The 15948-nt window shown below is 43.6% G+C and overlaps 1 protein-coding gene and 1 pseudogene across 8 annotated transcripts in view; one reads left to right on the forward strand and one right to left on the reverse strand.

Annotated features, from left to right (window-relative positions):
• The first annotated feature begins 1362 nt into the window (after positions 1 to 1362).
• EPB41L4A (erythrocyte membrane protein band 4.1 like 4A) overlaps positions 1363 to 15948 on the forward strand; it is a 268976-nt gene continuing 254390 nt past the window's right edge. For 3 of the 8 annotated variants that reach the window (XM_059062177.2, XM_067031456.1, XM_067031458.1), the window contains exons 1-2: positions 1385 to 2011; positions 2411 to 2837. In XM_059062177.2, the coding sequence (XP_058918160.1) occupies positions 2739 to 2837 (99 nt within the window). In that variant the 5' untranslated portion in view covers positions 1385 to 2011; positions 2411 to 2738. Of the gene's footprint in view, positions 2012 to 2410; positions 2838 to 15948 lie in introns of all 8 variants that reach the window. The other 5 variants (XM_067031451.1, XM_067031453.1, XM_067031452.1 and 2 more) reach the window with 3 other exon arrangements.
• On the reverse strand, positions 1500 to 2154 carry LOC136793996 (uncharacterized; annotated as a pseudogene).

Genomic DNA, 15948 nt, shown 5'->3' on the forward strand with positions numbered 1-15948 from the left:
GGAACTTGGGGAAGGCCTAGGAGACTAAAGCTTTTCTATAATATAAACAAGAGGCGAGGGGACAAGAGGGTGGGGTCTGTTCCCAGGAAGGCCCCACAGTGTCCTGCTTGGTTTCCATAGCTCAATAGGCTGTTTAACAACAACAACAAAACACCTGTGGAATTCCTATTTTCTCCAGGAAATTCTAATTTTGTGTTAAGTGGATTTTGTTTTCTCTATCCCAATAAAGACATGGAAAAGAAAATGTGTCATCCAGAAAAGGCTGTCATATGTACAGGACTCCATGGCTTTGTACTTTCCCTTGTGAGGAGCCTAGAACAGAATCCCTGCCCCACTCCAAAACCCCAGCCTTTCCATTACCATTGGAGGTAAAGCGAAACAAAATCACAACATCAAAGAACAAAAAACAGGGGGCAGCAAAACTCAAAACTGGCAAGCAAATGATTACACTTGGGCCTTATCTTTTGTTTTTGTAAGCTTAGGTGGCTTATTGGATATTGTGGTAAAGAATGAAAATCTGTTACGCAATCTTTCAGTCACATTTGGTAATTTGTGTGAGGAATTATATTACAGAAAAGAAAAGCTTCCCCAAGTAAAGACACTAAAATCTAGAATAATAAGATGTCAGCTCACGGGAGGCAAAACTTTGCCAGTGCAACCCAAAGTTGGACACAGAATTTGGTTAGAATTTTGAAACCTGCTTCAATTTCACAGTAAGTTTGAAAGATAAAGCAGGGTTTGATTCTTAGCTTTAGGTAAAGTTCATACCAAACATAGTGGGTTTATCACTCTTTGGGGGTTGTGCTAATTTATGTTTAGATGGGGCCGAGACAACAGGGAAGGAGGCTTTCTACAGAAGGTCCTTTGTGGCAAACCACTATGGGAGGAAATTCCTTCTAAAGTTGCATTGTGCATTTCCATTCTATCATTCTAATTGCTGTGGATGCCAGGTGATTTTTGTTTTTTTAGGTAGTAGCGTCCTAGGCTTTAAGCAAATTTTTCGCACTTGGGCTCCGTAGTTTAAAAGTGGTAGAGGAGAGAACTCAAAACCGTCTGATATCCAAACTCTCGCTCTTTCTAATACTCAACGTAAAGTAGAGAAGATTTCTGGGAGGCCTACCGTCCACCCTGGCCCGCGTCCTCCCCTTGTGTCTCCTATTTCACTTGCATTAACTTGCTTCTGGTTCCCAGCTGGAGTGTACAAACTGCACCTGCTCCGAAGGCCAGCGGGGGACTTGCCTCACCCGCTGCCTCAGCCTCGCCTCACCCGCTGCTCAGCCTCGGTTGCTTGTGCACGGACACGAGTTCCCACCAGGGGGCACTGCAGCCTCAGAGCTATTGTGCCCGCCAATCCTGGACACAGCCGGTCCCGCGGAGGGCGTGGGACTGGGAGCGCGGAGAGCCAGAGTCCGACCCTTGCTGCGCCTGCCTTCCTAGAGCAAGCCTCCAGGGTCTCCCCGGGAAACCGATACAGCGAGCCGGGCCAGGGCCCGCGACGGCTAGGCGGACCCGCTCCTGCGTCGCGCAGGTTCCTGTGCGGACCTCTCCGCACCTCGCCATTTGACCACCTCCGCTCCACCCTCCATCCCCGGCCGAGACCCCGCCCAGAAGGGGCGCCCCCTTCCCGGCCACTGGGTCCCCGCTTCGCTCCAGGGCCTTTTGCAGACGCCCGGGCCCGGCCCAGCTGCACCTGGGTTACTCCCGCCCGGGGCGCCATCCCTTGCACCGCCAAGAGAACTTTCCCGGGAGCCGCTGCGGCCTGGCGCGCGCAGGGCAAAAGCCACCAGCCTGCCGGCCGCGTTCCCAGCCGGGGCGCCCGCTCCTCCGCCCGCAAGTCCCCCGACTGCTCGCTTCTTTGAATCTCCCGGGGAAGCAGCACTCCGCCGCCCGGGCAGGGGGTTCTCGGACGGAAAGCTTCAACTTGGCCACACGTAACCCCGTGATGAACTCGGGGATCCCCAGACGGGAGCTGCGCCCCGCGACGAGCTGACCTCCACTCGCCGGTCGCGTGGTAAGGAGCCCGAAGCCCTTTCCGACCCTTTTCGGGCTTCTCGGTGCCCGCGGGTTGGGGAGGTGGAGGTAGCCGACTGAGTGACGACCCTCGCCACTGCCCCTGCAGTGGGGCCGGGACGTCGTGGGTACCCCTGACACAAAGGAACAGCCGAGTGTTCCTCAGTCGGCGGACCGGACCGGGGGCTGCGGGGTGGGGTCGGAGCTGGAAGTGCGCGTCCGCTGGGGACCCCGGAGGCGGAGAGGAAGCCGGTGCGTGGCTGTAGCGCTCCAGGCGGGCGTGGGTGGAGGCGGCTGCAGAGCTTCTAGGGGCTTCCAAGTAAGGGGACGGCCTAGAGCGCTCGTCTCTCCCTTTTCTTGCCTCTTGTCCCCTTTGACAGGAGATTTTTGTCGTCCCCAGGGCTGCGGTTGGGGCCGCGTCACCCCCGCCTTCGGAGGAGCCGGAGCCGCAGGATGCGCGGGGACGCGCCGCCGCCCTCTGAGCCCAGTTCCTCCGGCGCTTCCCTGGCGGCTCGCGGGCGCTGACTCTCTCCCGGGCTTCCCCGCCCTCCTTACCTTACGTCCGCGCTGGGCGGCTGGTCCGCGCCGCGCTGGACCCCGCCGGGAACTGGTCCTCTGGCCCTCGCCGCGGTGCGGACAATAACTTAATGCCTCGCGCTTGAGGGGAGGGGGCGGCTCGGCGCCTGGGTCGCAGCTTTCTCCCCTGGCTGAGGCCGGCCACAGCCGACATGGGCTGTTTCTGCGCTGTTCCGGAAGAATTTTACTGCGAAGTTTTGCTTCTGAATGAATCCAAGTTAACCCTCACCACCCAGCAGCAGGGCATCAAGGTAGGCGCGGGCCGGAGGCATGTTCGGGGTACGGGGTGCGTAGCCGGGCAGGCTCGGGGGTTCCGCGGCTTTGTCCCAGGGCTGTCACCCGGGCGGGGCGGACGGCGGTGGCGTCTCTGCGCGGTAGGAACGAACGGCAGCTGCCCCCCGCGCTCAGGTGGAGGGTGGACGTGTCAGGGTGAGTTAACTTTGAGTCCTTCATAAAGGAAAGTAAGTTTGACGCCTTGTAGGAGGGTCCATGCACCAGTTCTTAGCTGCAATCCACCGTCCTGCAGCTGAGACCCAAACTTCCCTACGTCGTTTTCCTCCAAAAGCGTTTAAGGCCCCCCAGCTCCCAAAGAGGCGCAGAATTGATTGTACGGGCAGCATACAGTGTTGAAGGCACGATCTCCCTCGGCTTTGTTGAAGATCTTTTTTTCTTGATAGGATTATTGGGGAAGTAAAATAATTCACTCGTTGAAACACATTTATTGGGTGGTTGTGATTGTGTCGCCTGTATTTGCGGTTAGGTAATGCTACATTTGGCCGGAAAATAATTTCCTTTTCCAAAAGCAACCTGGTTTATCCCAACATTTAAGTAAACATCTCTCCAAACGAGGTAATAACTTTGCGCCTCTTCGTAGGTCATTATAATGCAATTACTGGTATTAACCTAGAGAACCCAAACAAAAAGGCTGTGGGAGCTTGCAGACATTCACTTCCTTAATTTTGGCGAGCTCTTATGTTTACGGTTGACAACCTGACCGGCGCGCCTGCGCGCTAGTTTTTCTCTCGCAACAACGTAGCTACCTAGAGATGATCGTAATCCCGAGTGTTTTGTTTCCCTTTCTCCTTCAGTTTTAAATCATTTAGGCATTTTAGATACCTCAGAAGCTGAGTCTGATGAAGGGAAACCGTCCCCCTCCCCCTGCCAAGGAGGCTGTCTGAGAAATCAAGTTCAGGCTGCCAATTGTCTTGTCCTAGTCTTGTCATCTCAGAAGTTAATCCTAATGGCGTAGGCTGTGGGCATTTCCTTGTGTGAATCAGATTTTACATAGCTTTATGCACACTAGAGTAAATGTTCTTGGCCAAAAGCTTCAGCTTTGTTATTACGGTGTACAGAATTTTAATTTCACAGCTGTCAATTTTTTTTTTTTTGCCATTGAAATAGGGCAAAAATGATCAATTAAAGCCACAAGACACAGTTAACCCTTTAGGAAATTGTTTTGAATATTTTTCTCCTGTAACTGTAATAACCAAGTCAATCAGATTCTCATTTAGTGCTTCCTTTCAAGGACGATAAAAGACTCTTGGGGGGGGAGTGTTCATTGTATATTTTTAGCTTTTTATGTTCCAACTCCCAATCCCCCCCACCACTATGAAATCAGGAAAAGAACTTACTTTACAAGATGAAGTAACCTTCTTTGGAGTACTGTGAGCACAAAATAGACAAAAGTAAAAAAAATCAAGCATTTTTGATAATGCATAGATTCTCTTTGGCTTCGAAACAATTACAGAAAGATAACTGATGGTCTGTTACTAAAAAAGCATAGAACTCTTTCTAAAGTCATCTGGTGTGTGAGCTTCCTATTTAATCATGAAAGCCCTACTCCTGTCAGTTGTGAAACATGTACATTATTCTGTCACGAGAGCAGCCAAGACTCGGAATCAAATGGAATAATTTTGTCAAAGAACCATGAATTAAAAATCCTGATCCATAATTACTTTTTATATCCTGATGGTGCTTATCTTGTTTTACAAATAGGTTGAAAATTGGTGAGGGATTCAAATGCAATAGCAACTTTATAATGCTGTTATTTTGGATATGTGCCATTTAACTGAACAATAATTTAATCATGCTTTTGTTGGAAGTAATCATTTTGCAACAGGCTTGCCCTCTTTCAGTGTCACAAAAGCATGCCACAATTATTTTGATGGCCATATGTGTAACACAGATATCTGCTGAAGTTAACCACATTATCTGTAACTACCATGCTACCATAAAATGCATGTGTTAAGCACCTATCTGCTTGTGGTATGTACTAAATTAAACACATATATATATATTTACAAATGGTATAACGTATGAACAACATCTTGCACGTAGATGGTATTCAAACATTGAATGAATATATGTATATTATTGTTCTGTACATACTTGGCATTTTCTTTAACTCCTGCTTTATTATTATTTTCTTTAACTCCTACTTTAGTTTGTAAATGAAATAGTAAGCAATTACTCCAAACTTAATAGCCAATAACTACTATTACAGTGCTTTCCCCCCAGGATAGTACTCTTGATAATTTTGATTATCACTAATTAAAGTCGAAAGTAAGCATGTGACATTTTTCCCTGAAATTAAAATAGAAAAATCTTTTTTCAAAAATATTACCTAATATTTATTTTGAGATGACCCCTTTTCACATTCTGTCTCAAATGAAGATATCTAATTTTGTGTTAAAATTATTCACATATTTCATCCCTTAATGGAAGGAATTTTACTGATTCCTAAATGGTTACTTAAGAATTTGCTGGCATTACTGTTATAATAATGCATTGTAGGTTAAAGAAGATTAATTGTAGTAAATTTAAGTAGAAAACATATGAGAGAAGCTTGGTAAAACATTTTTTTCTGCGTGCTATTTTGGAAAACACTCTCTGGATTTCTTTAAGCACCAAATTGCTCATTGAAAAGTTAGTTATGAAGTGGTTTTTCTGCAACTCAGATCAAAGTTTTTCATCGACTTAAAAAAAAATAATTGATGTGTTTGTTCCCATGAAAAGCATTTCAGCCTGAAGACAATAGTTACACATCTTATGTGTTAAGATGAGTAGCATTTAAATGGAAAATAATTTCCTGTTTCAAAAATAATTAGAAAAATAAAACCCAGTGTCTGTATTCATAGTAATGTGATGTAGCAATTTGCCTTCTTAAATTGCTTTAGAGCTAACCTCACCTTGTCAAGCAGAAAGTCTTTTGCGTGCAGTTTGTAGTTTGAGCCCTATGCAAGATTTAAAAACCCAAGTTTATATAAACTGAATGTTATTGGTTGTGTGTCGAGCCACACAATAGCTTTTAGCTGTTTGTTCTCTGCTGCTATCTCTGTTGTTTATTTTAGTAAGAATTTCTGCTGTGGTTGGTCTCATGGTTTTTTGAGCAGTGTTTGTTCAGGGAAACTTTTGTTATGTCCTGGGGGAGGTAGAGATCCTTCTTTTTGTTCTCTTAGAAAGCAAAACTTGGATGTGGCTCAGACTACTTTTATAAGTTGTCATTTGATTAGCAAAAGATTTTTAGAGAAAAAAATCACAAGGTTTGATGATTTAGTTCTCATAATTGCTGCTGCAAATATGAGCTAGGTTAGTATTTTCATTTCAGCAAGATTTTAGTCCTCTGAGTAGTAATGTAATAAACACTGAGGTGCTTATTTTTCCCTCAGTGTATTTGACTAAATTAATGAAACCAATATGACAGCAAGATGGAAACTCCATTAACTTAAAAAAAACTGCTTTATTGAGATATATCATACAATTCACAAAGTTAAATTCATCCATTAACTTTTAAATGAAGTTATTTCCAAATCATCCTGAGGTTCCTGAGGGAATATTATTAGTCAATTTTGAAATTTTGATCAGAAACTTCCTAATAAACTAGAAAATCAGAAGTTGGGGACTTAAATTATATGCGTCTCCCTTACCAAGGATTGTAATTTTCACTCCATTTGGACTGGTAAAGAAAACATCTGAGAAAATTTGTAAAAAGTGAAAAACAATAGTTTTTCACAAATCATATTAAGTATATATCTATATCTTTTAATATCAACTACATAAGGTACACAGTCAGGGACCTTATAAACGTAGGTTGAAGCGAGTAGTCATACGCCAACATTTCTGTTAATGTAAGATTGGCTGTGGGTCTTGACTGGTTAGTAAATTAGATGTGACTGGGATAGAAGTACCCCTCTTCCACACTGCATCTAGGTTTCTAAAATTTCAATATGATATCCATGTTGTGACTTCAAGATCAGCTACTGTATAAATGCTCCTTCATATTTTTTTGTTTTTAAAAAATGATTGAAAGTATTTTTTTCAGCTTTATTGAGGTATAATTGAAAATGAAACTGTAATATATTTAGAGTGTGCAACGTGATGATATAATATACGTATATGTTGTGAAAGGATTCCCACCATCCCACCATTGAATTAATTAACATGTCTATCGCCTCATATATTTACCTTTTTTTGTTGTTGAGAACAGTTCAGTTCTCTTAGCAAATTTCAATTATACAATATAGCCTTATCACCTATAAATACCATGTTATACATTACATTTTCAGACTTAAATGCCCCCTCAATTTTACAAGAAGTTTTTCTTGAAAAAAAATTATTAAAAATGTCATTTATCATTTATGGTTTAAAAGTGATTTAAAAGCAATATAATGGGGAAAGAATTGTGTGTTACCTCTAGTGGGTAATGGCTAGCTATCCTTTTATAGGGCCTTAAACTTTTCTTGGTTGATGGTGAATCACACTTTTTGCAGCCCCGTTAATGTAATTGTCCTTGAATTCTGTAATGTTAAGCTTAAACGAACTTTGAACTAAACTTAAACTAATGCAGAGCTTTTGTTTCTTTTGAGCATGGGTGGTGTCTTAGTCTGTTCAGGTTGCTATAAGAAAATACCACAGGCTTGGTGGCTCATAAACAAGAGAAATTTATTTCTCATAGTTCTAGAGGCTGGAAGTCTGAGATCAGGGTGCCAGCATGGTCAGGTGAGGGCCCTCTTCCAGGTTGAGAACTTGTTGTATCCTCATGTGGCAAAAGGGCCTAAGGAGCTCTTTTGGCCTTTTTTAAAAATAAGGGCGCTAGGGCTTCCCTGGTGGCACAGTGGTTGAGAGTCCGCCTGCCGATGCAGGGGACATGGGTTCCTGGTCCGGGAAGATCCCACATGCCGCGGAGCGGCTAGGCCCATGAGCCATGGCCGCTGGGCCTGCGCAACCTGAGCCTGTGCTCCGCAACAGGAGAGGCCACAGCAGTGAGAGGCCCGCGTACCGCAAAAAAAAAAAAAAGAGTGCTAATCTCAAAGGCCCCACCTCCTAAAAAACATTACCTTGGGAATTAAGTTTCTGACATAAGAATTTCAGGAGGGCACAAACGTTCAGACCGTAGCAGACAGTGATAGAGTTAAATCTAAGTTGCAGGGTCAAAAGTCCAGACTCAACTGTCCATTAGCTGTATGGACAATGGTTGGTTATTTTTATTACAAAACAAGATGGGAAACTCATCTTTTCTTCAGTGGTTCGTGTCAGGTTGTATCTTAGTCGGGCCAGACGGTTCTTTGTTGTGGGATGCTGTCTGCTCCATGGCAGGATAATTAGCAGTATTTGTAGCCTCTGCCCATGAGATGCCAGTAGCACCTCTTGGCTAGTTCTAACAACCAAAAATATGCCTTGATGTTGCCAAATGTCCCCTGATGGACAAAATCACCCTCATTTGAGAACCACTGCTGTGGAGGGTAGCAGTTTCCTTTATTCTTCTTTATTTGGTACACACTGGATGCAAACTGACTTCTGGATGCCTTCTTTTTTCTCTTTTGGAGGAGTGAGTCATGTGCCTTATAGGTCAGTGAAAACAATATGAAATCTGTATCTTCAACTTGCTTAATATTCTTAGACTAGGAGCAATATACTGAAGTGATGAAAAACATGGGCTGTAGCATCAGACCACCTGGATTTACATTTTGGCTCCACTGATTACTTATTAGCTGTGGGGCCTCCAGAAAGATACTTTTCTTCTCTGAATCTCAATTTCCCCATCTGTAAAATGGGAACAAAGTCATACCCACTTCATAAGTTCAAGGTGCCTTGCATGTGGTAAGCCCTCAGAAAATTGGTCTAGATTCTTTCTCCTCCGTTCCTCATCCTCTCCTTCTTCTTTTAGTGCTTCATTCCTGTCTGCATATAAAGTCCACACTTCACATCTGATTTGCCACCCTACCTGCTCTAGACCTTCAGCAGTTCTGTGTGCCTACCCAAACGACTTGCTCTGTATGGGAATGCACAACTGCTCAGTCTCCCAAACATACCAGACTTGCTTGTGCCTTATTATGCTTGGGATTCCCACTGAGTGGTACTATTTTGTGTTTCCCTAAGCACATGCTCATCTGAGTTCATCCTTTAAGACTTGAACCGAGCGTCCCATCTGATAGAAAGGCTTAGACCCAGCATGCCCTGGCAAAGTTAAGTGCTTGTCAGTGTCTTGCACGCTTCTTGTTATAGCCCTTACCACACTGCAGGCATTATTTCTGGACACGTCTGCTTCCCCCAGAAGCCTGAAAGCCCTTGCCCGTGATCCCCAGAAGCTAGAGCTGTACACCACATGTAATAGATGCTTATTCACTGTAATTTGAATAGAAGAATGAATGGAGTGTTACCGTTGGAATAGGCCATATTGAAAATCTTCTGGATAATGAGGTTCCTTTGCCATTTTGTTTTTACTCGAAAATACCTAGAATAAAGAGAATCTCACTGTAAAAAATCTGTTGCCAAGATACTCTAATTTTTATATTGATAATGGGTAGAAAATGAGATGGTACAGTGGACTGAGTGCACGTAGCGCGTTGAAGAGCTGACTAGCGACCATTTTAGAAAACATGAGTTACCAACATCTTTGTAGTGTAGAAGTAACTACTGAATCCTTCCCTCTCTCTCTCTTTTTAAAAAGTGTAACTTTCCCCTTATGGCTTGAGAGTCTTTTGGAAGAAGGGCGTATTTCACAAATGGATAATAGATCCTCACACTTTGCTTTTCTTCCTTGTCTCCTATTCTGTAAACCATTGGAGCACAGTATCAGTTGGTTTCACAGTGTGGGTTTACACAATCGGGGACCATTGGTATAATTTTTAATCTTGCTGTACCACCCATTTTACTCCGGAACCTCATCTGACACTGCTCTAAGGCATAATGGAAAACACAAGGTCAAGAAGTTAAATACTGGGTTTTTATGACAAATGTTAAGTTTTTCATTCCGATGTACAATGTATTTTTTTGCAAGCCTGTTATAAACAGGACACATCAGACATCAGATTTGTCATAACCCTGCAGCTTCTCTGGGGTTGACTGCTTTGACCGAGCTTTGTCTCTGATATTTTAGCTACACGTACAGCTTATACATAATGCTCCTGGTTAGCCTGCTTTGGGTGGTAAGAGTAACTGACGTTTGCTCCTGCATAGCAAGATTTGTTTCTAAGTCTCATATGTTAAGTTTAACCAGGCCTCTGTTATCACTTGTTTGGGTCTCGACTAGGTGTGTTAAGGTCAGGAACCAGCCAGTTTAGTTTGTGACTCAAAAAGCCTGTTACCACACTTGGGAGAGTCTGTAGCATTCTCAGAAATGTGGATTGCATTCCTGTGCCCTCTGAACCATGATTTCCTGTTTTGTTTTTTTTCTTTTTTTTTTTAAAGTGAAACAGTCACTTTTCCTTAGTGCCGCCTGTTGTTAATCCATTTCTCTGTAACTAAACACTCTTGCTGAATTCCCAAAGGCTGAGATGGCTCTCTGCAGAGCCTCTCCCAGTAATTGCTGAAGTCATGAGAGGGTCTGGCAGTGGCTCCCAAAGGGGTAAGAAGTTTGTTTTCAAGGATACTGACATGCCAAGTGGAAGTTAAAACAAGGGAGATTGTGGCAGGCAGGGAAACCCGAGAGGTGCTGAGTGCTAGCCCCCATGGTCAGTGACCAAAAGGTCAGATGGCAGAGCAGGAATCAGCCGACTGAGACCAAGGAGGGAACCAAATATGGCAGTAGATTGTCGAGAAATGCCACGTTCTGAGCACATGAGGAAGCACAGTTAGTGATGCTGAGTGCTACCGACTCTGTGGGCACAGCGTCCTGCAAGTTGGGTAGAAAGTACCTTGTGTAGAATACAGCTTTTCGTGGGAACAGTGACGTGAATGGGGGTCAAGTTCCTGAGTTAGCCCACAGAGACTGTTTGAGTTTTTAAACCACTCATGTCCCACTTTGCCCTTCATTCAGAGCCGTGTTTGAGAAGTGGTCTTGGAGCCTCTGCTGCCTTAATTATCACTTGTCAAAATTGGTTTTTATCCACCATCTTCACTGCTCCCACTTTGCACCAACCAGCCTCCTAACTGGGGTGCTATGTGGTCATCTTCACTCTCTCCCCTTCCCCTGTCCTGCCCTGTGTTTAGATCCTGGTTAACCATGAAATTGTTGGTCTTGCAATGGACCACAGGACTCTTCTTTGAACTAGCCTCCCTTTCCTCATTTGTAAGCTGAGGAGTGTGATAACTGCCTCATGGGATGACTGCAAATTTGAGAAAAGAATTTTAGGCACATAGGATAAAAGGTGCTCAAAAAATGATAGCTATCATTATGTGTGATCTATTATTTGCTAATAATTTATAACTTTTTTTTTTTTCTTTGCGGTACGTGGGCCTCTCACTGCTGTGGCCTCTCCTGTTGCGGAGCACAGGCTCCGGAAGCACAGGCTTAGCGGCCATGGCTCACAGGCCCAGCCGCTCTGTGGCATGTGGGATCTTCCCGGACCAGGGCACGAACCTGTGTCCCCTGCATCGGCAGGCGGACTCTCAACCACTGTGCCACCAGGGAAGCCCCTATTAGCTAATAATGTTTTCTTCTGAATTCCAGTTTGGGATATCTAATCCCCCACCCCTCCTCAAAGTGACACTGGCTCTCTGAGAGGCATGGGTGGTTGTTAGAAGTGGGGGAACAGTGGTGGTTTGATATCCATAGATACCAGTGACTTTTCAGATCTCTGTATTTTTATTCACATTGCCTCAGCTACCACTGGGATGCTGTAACTTCACATCTGTACCCCTAGTCCAGACTTCCTCACTCTTATCTGACTTGTATTTCTGATTGCCTACTGGAGGTCACACTAGATGTCTAAGCCCTTCTGTTCGCTCCAGACTCTCTCTTCTTGTGCTGCCTGGTTTGGCGAATGAGGCCACTCTCCGTCTTCATCAGTTAAGATGCTTTGATTCTTGGTTGCAGAGATCCCATTGCAGATTCCCTTAACGTGAGGAAGTTTATTTGTTCACATCAGGTTCCCAGCTTCTCTCCATCTCATCTGGGCTCTGTCTTCTTGGGAGACAGGGTCATTCATATGCAGGTGAGTAATGGTTCTAGAGACAATATTTGCACATGGCAATAGGTGAGTTGGGAGTAGAGACAGGTTCTTCTTTAGAAAGGAGAGAAGACTCCTCCTCCCCAAGTTCCCCATCAGACTTTCACTTGTGTCTTTTAGCAGAACAAGTCTTGTGGCCATTCTTGAGCTATAATGGCAATGGGGTCACCTTTAGGGCAACAGATTCTCCCTGGGACTAGGTGGGGGTGGAATCCTTTTTTCCATGGCAACTGGCAACTGGGGGAGGGGTTCAGTCAGGAGGAAAGGTAGGAGTTGTGGGTGCTCTTGGCCCTCTGCCCCTCTGGTCAGGATTCTGGCACCTGGGCTCTCCTTAGATTTCCATAGCCTTCCAGGTGTTGTAGTTCCACCTCTTAAATATATTCCAGATTGATCTTTTCTCCCCTCCTCTGATTGCTCCAGCCCTGATCTGGACCACTCTCAGTTCTCAGCTGGACACCTGTAGTAGCCACCAGTATGATCCCCTGTGACTGCCTCTAGCATGGCCTTTCTCACCCTGGCTTGGATACTCCCATGGCTTCTCAAGCTCCGTGGCTTAGTTTATATTCCTGAGCATGATGGCCTTTCATGATCGGACCCCACCTCTATCTGACCTTCCTCCCACTGCTACCATATACCTCTCACGGATTCTAGCCAGACTGAGCTGCTTTCTAGTCTGAATTCTCCACACTCCCTCTCACCCTGGTCTTTTTCTGCCCGGAAAGCCCCACCCCACCTCCTCTTGTTTAAGTGAAGTTCTAGCTCTCATCAAGCAGGGTTCTGCTCAAATGCCACCTTCTCTGAAGACTTCTCCTTGGTGAAGCACTGGAGAGGCCCTCTCCTGGCCTGAATCAGGCCTGCATTTCATTGCAGGAGTTTCCGTACTTTCCTGCCCACCTTGCCCTGGGAGCAGTATAGTAAGATGAAGAGAGAATGGGTCTAGGTCATAGATAAATCTGGCTTCAGGTCTCCTTTCCATGTGTTAGTGCTGTAAATGTGGTCAAGTCACTTACCCTCAGAGTCAGCTTCCTCATCTGTAAAATTAGGGTCAAGCTCTCCAGCTTATCCTGAGATACTGCACGTGAAACACTGAGCCCTGTGCCTAATGAGAGGGAGCTGTTGTTATTAGAGATGGAAAGCCTTGAGGGAGGGGACTGTATCTTTTTTATGGGATCCCCAAGTCAAGCCGAGTTCCTAAGGAATCAATGAACGATTGTTGACTGGGTGAATTAATCTGAATAAGAAAAGTACTTCCAGATCGACATAAGCAATGAATCTGAGAAAGAAAAGACATCTTTCACCTCTTTACTTTCTAGGTTCCCTGGTAGAAATAGTGTACCTCCTTGACTCCTTAATTTCTCATTTAATTTTTAAAACAGGTTTATTGAGATGTAAATCATATACCATATGTTTCACCCATTTAAGGTGTGCAATTCAGTGGCTTTTCATATATTTACAGAGTTGTGCAATTACCACCACGATCAATTTTAGAACATTTCATTACTCCACAAAGAAACCTTATACTTATTAGCAGTCACTCCTCATTTCCTCCCAACCCTCTTACCTGCTCCTGCTAGGCAACCACTAATCTTTCTGTCTCTACAGATTTGCATATTCTGGACATTTCATATAAATGGATTCATATAATATATGGTCTTTTGTGACTGACTTCACTTTGCATAATGTTTTCAAGGTTCATTCAAAATGTATGTATCAGTATTTCAGCCATTTTGTTTGCTGAATAATAGTCCATAGCATGGATATACCATATTTGTCCATTCATCAGTTGATGGACTTTGGCTATTATAAATAATTTTGCTATGAAGATTCATGTGTAAGTCTTTATGTGGACATGTGTTTTAATTTCTCTTGCATATGTACCTAGGAGTGGAATTGCTGGGTCATAGGTTTAACAGTTTGAGGAACTTGCAAACTGTTTTCCACAGTGGCTGCACCATTTTACTACATCCCCACTAGCAATGTCTAAGGGCTTCAATTTCCCCACATTCTCTCCAACACTTGTTTTAATCTTTTTGATGATAACTACCCATTTGGATGTGAAGTGGTATCTCATTGTCATTTTGATTTGCATTTTCCTGAAAAATAGTGACGTTGAGCATCTTTTCATGTCCTTATTGGCCATTTGTATATCTTCTTTGGAGAAATATCTATTTTTTGCCAATTAAAAAAATTGGGTTATTTTTCTTTTTATCATTGAGTATAAGTGTTTAAAAAATATATATATACATGTATATATTCTGTATACAAGTTTTTTGTCAGATACTTGATTTGAAAATGTTTTCTCCTGTGGGTTTTTTTTTTTTTTTTACTTTCTTGACAGCGTCCTTTCATGTACAAAAGTTTTAAATTTTGATGGAGTCCAATTTATCCTTTTGTTTCCTTGAGCTTTTGGAGTCATATCTGAGCAGCCATTGCCTACGCCAAGGTTATGGAGATTTACTTGTATATTTTTAAAGAGTTTTATGGCTTTAGCTCTTACATTTAGGTCTGTGATCCATTCTTCATTCTTTTGCGTGTGGATATCCAGTGGTCCCAGCTCATTTGTTGAAAAAATGATTTTTTCCCATTGAATTGTCTTGGCATTGTTATAAAAAATCAATTGACAATAAATATGAAGGTTAACTTCTGGACTCCCAATTCTGTTCCATTGATTGACATGCCTATCTATGCATCTTGTTTAGCTTTACTAATTTCTTGGCAGGGTAGGTGTGTGTAATTCAGCAGAGAAAACACTCCCAGTTAAAACAAATTTGACATTTAATATTTTGAGCAAAATTTCCTGTAAACTTCCTGGTAGCAGTTAAGTATTGTATATTTTATTCACTTCTAAATCCCTGAGCTCCTAGAAGAGTGGCAGGCACATGGTGGTGCTCAGTAAATATTTGTCATATTTGAAGAAAGACTTATAGAAGGATTGTTTTAGTCATGCTGCTGTTGCTTTTGTAACTTGAAACCTTGGTTGTTGAATATTTAGATTTCCAAAATCTTTTCTGTATAAGCTTTTTTTTTTTTTTGCGGTATGCGGGCCTCTCACTGTTGTGGCCTCTCCCGTTGCGGAGCACAGGCTCCGGACACGCAGGCCTAGCGGCCATGGCTCACGAGCTTAGTTGCTCCGCGGCATGTGGGATCTTCCCGGACCAGGGCATGAACCCATGTCTCCTGCGTCGGCAGGCGGACTCTCAACCACTGCGCCACCAGGGAAGCCCTGTATAAGCTTTTGAGTGTTGCTGTTTATGTTGTGTAAAGGATTTGCCTTTGGTCCTTCCAGACTCGCCTTTGGTCCTTCCAGACTCTTTCTGTAAATCACTTGATGGAAGGCTGGAAAAGAGTATTAGCATATGTTTTATGAATAACTTTCTTTGTTAGTTTTGGTAGGTGAAGATGTAGCATGTTCAAAAAGTTAACGTCATTTAAATAGGTATGTGGATTTCATCTATTACTTGGCAACACACTGAGAATTTGCTAGAGATTTGTCCTGAGAGTGCAATATGCAGTGTTTTCCTCCTGGGAAAATAATGCAGGTAGCTAGAAGACCACTTCTGAATGCACACACCCTCCCCAGTCCCCATAACTTCCTTTCAACTTTGAACTTCCAGGATTCCTAGTGTGATTGCAGGTTAAAGCCTAGGGAGCAACCGTGGCTTCATGGAATTGAATTCCCTATGACTGAGGGAAATGGTAGCAAATCTTAGTGGTATTGAAAGTGGCATAATAGAAACTTTACAGCTTTTGTCTGGATTGTGCATTTTAAAATTGGTAGTATTCAAACTTGACAAATCCCAGTAGATATGCAGGCTACAGTTTCCTCTGTGAAGAAAATTTCAAACGCCTAGGATCTAGATAATGCCACAGCTGTGTGTGTCAAAATCTTTCACACAAATTGGTTTCTACTTGTCATTGCTTTTTTTTTTGCCAGCCACTCATTCTTTGCCCAGTAGTTCAACTGTCTGGTTCT

The sequence above is a fragment of the Kogia breviceps genome, chromosome 4, assembly GCF_026419965.1.
Source record: "Kogia breviceps isolate mKogBre1 chromosome 4, mKogBre1 haplotype 1, whole genome shotgun sequence".
Classification (NCBI taxonomy): Eukaryota; Metazoa; Chordata; class Mammalia; order Artiodactyla; family Physeteridae; genus Kogia; species Kogia breviceps.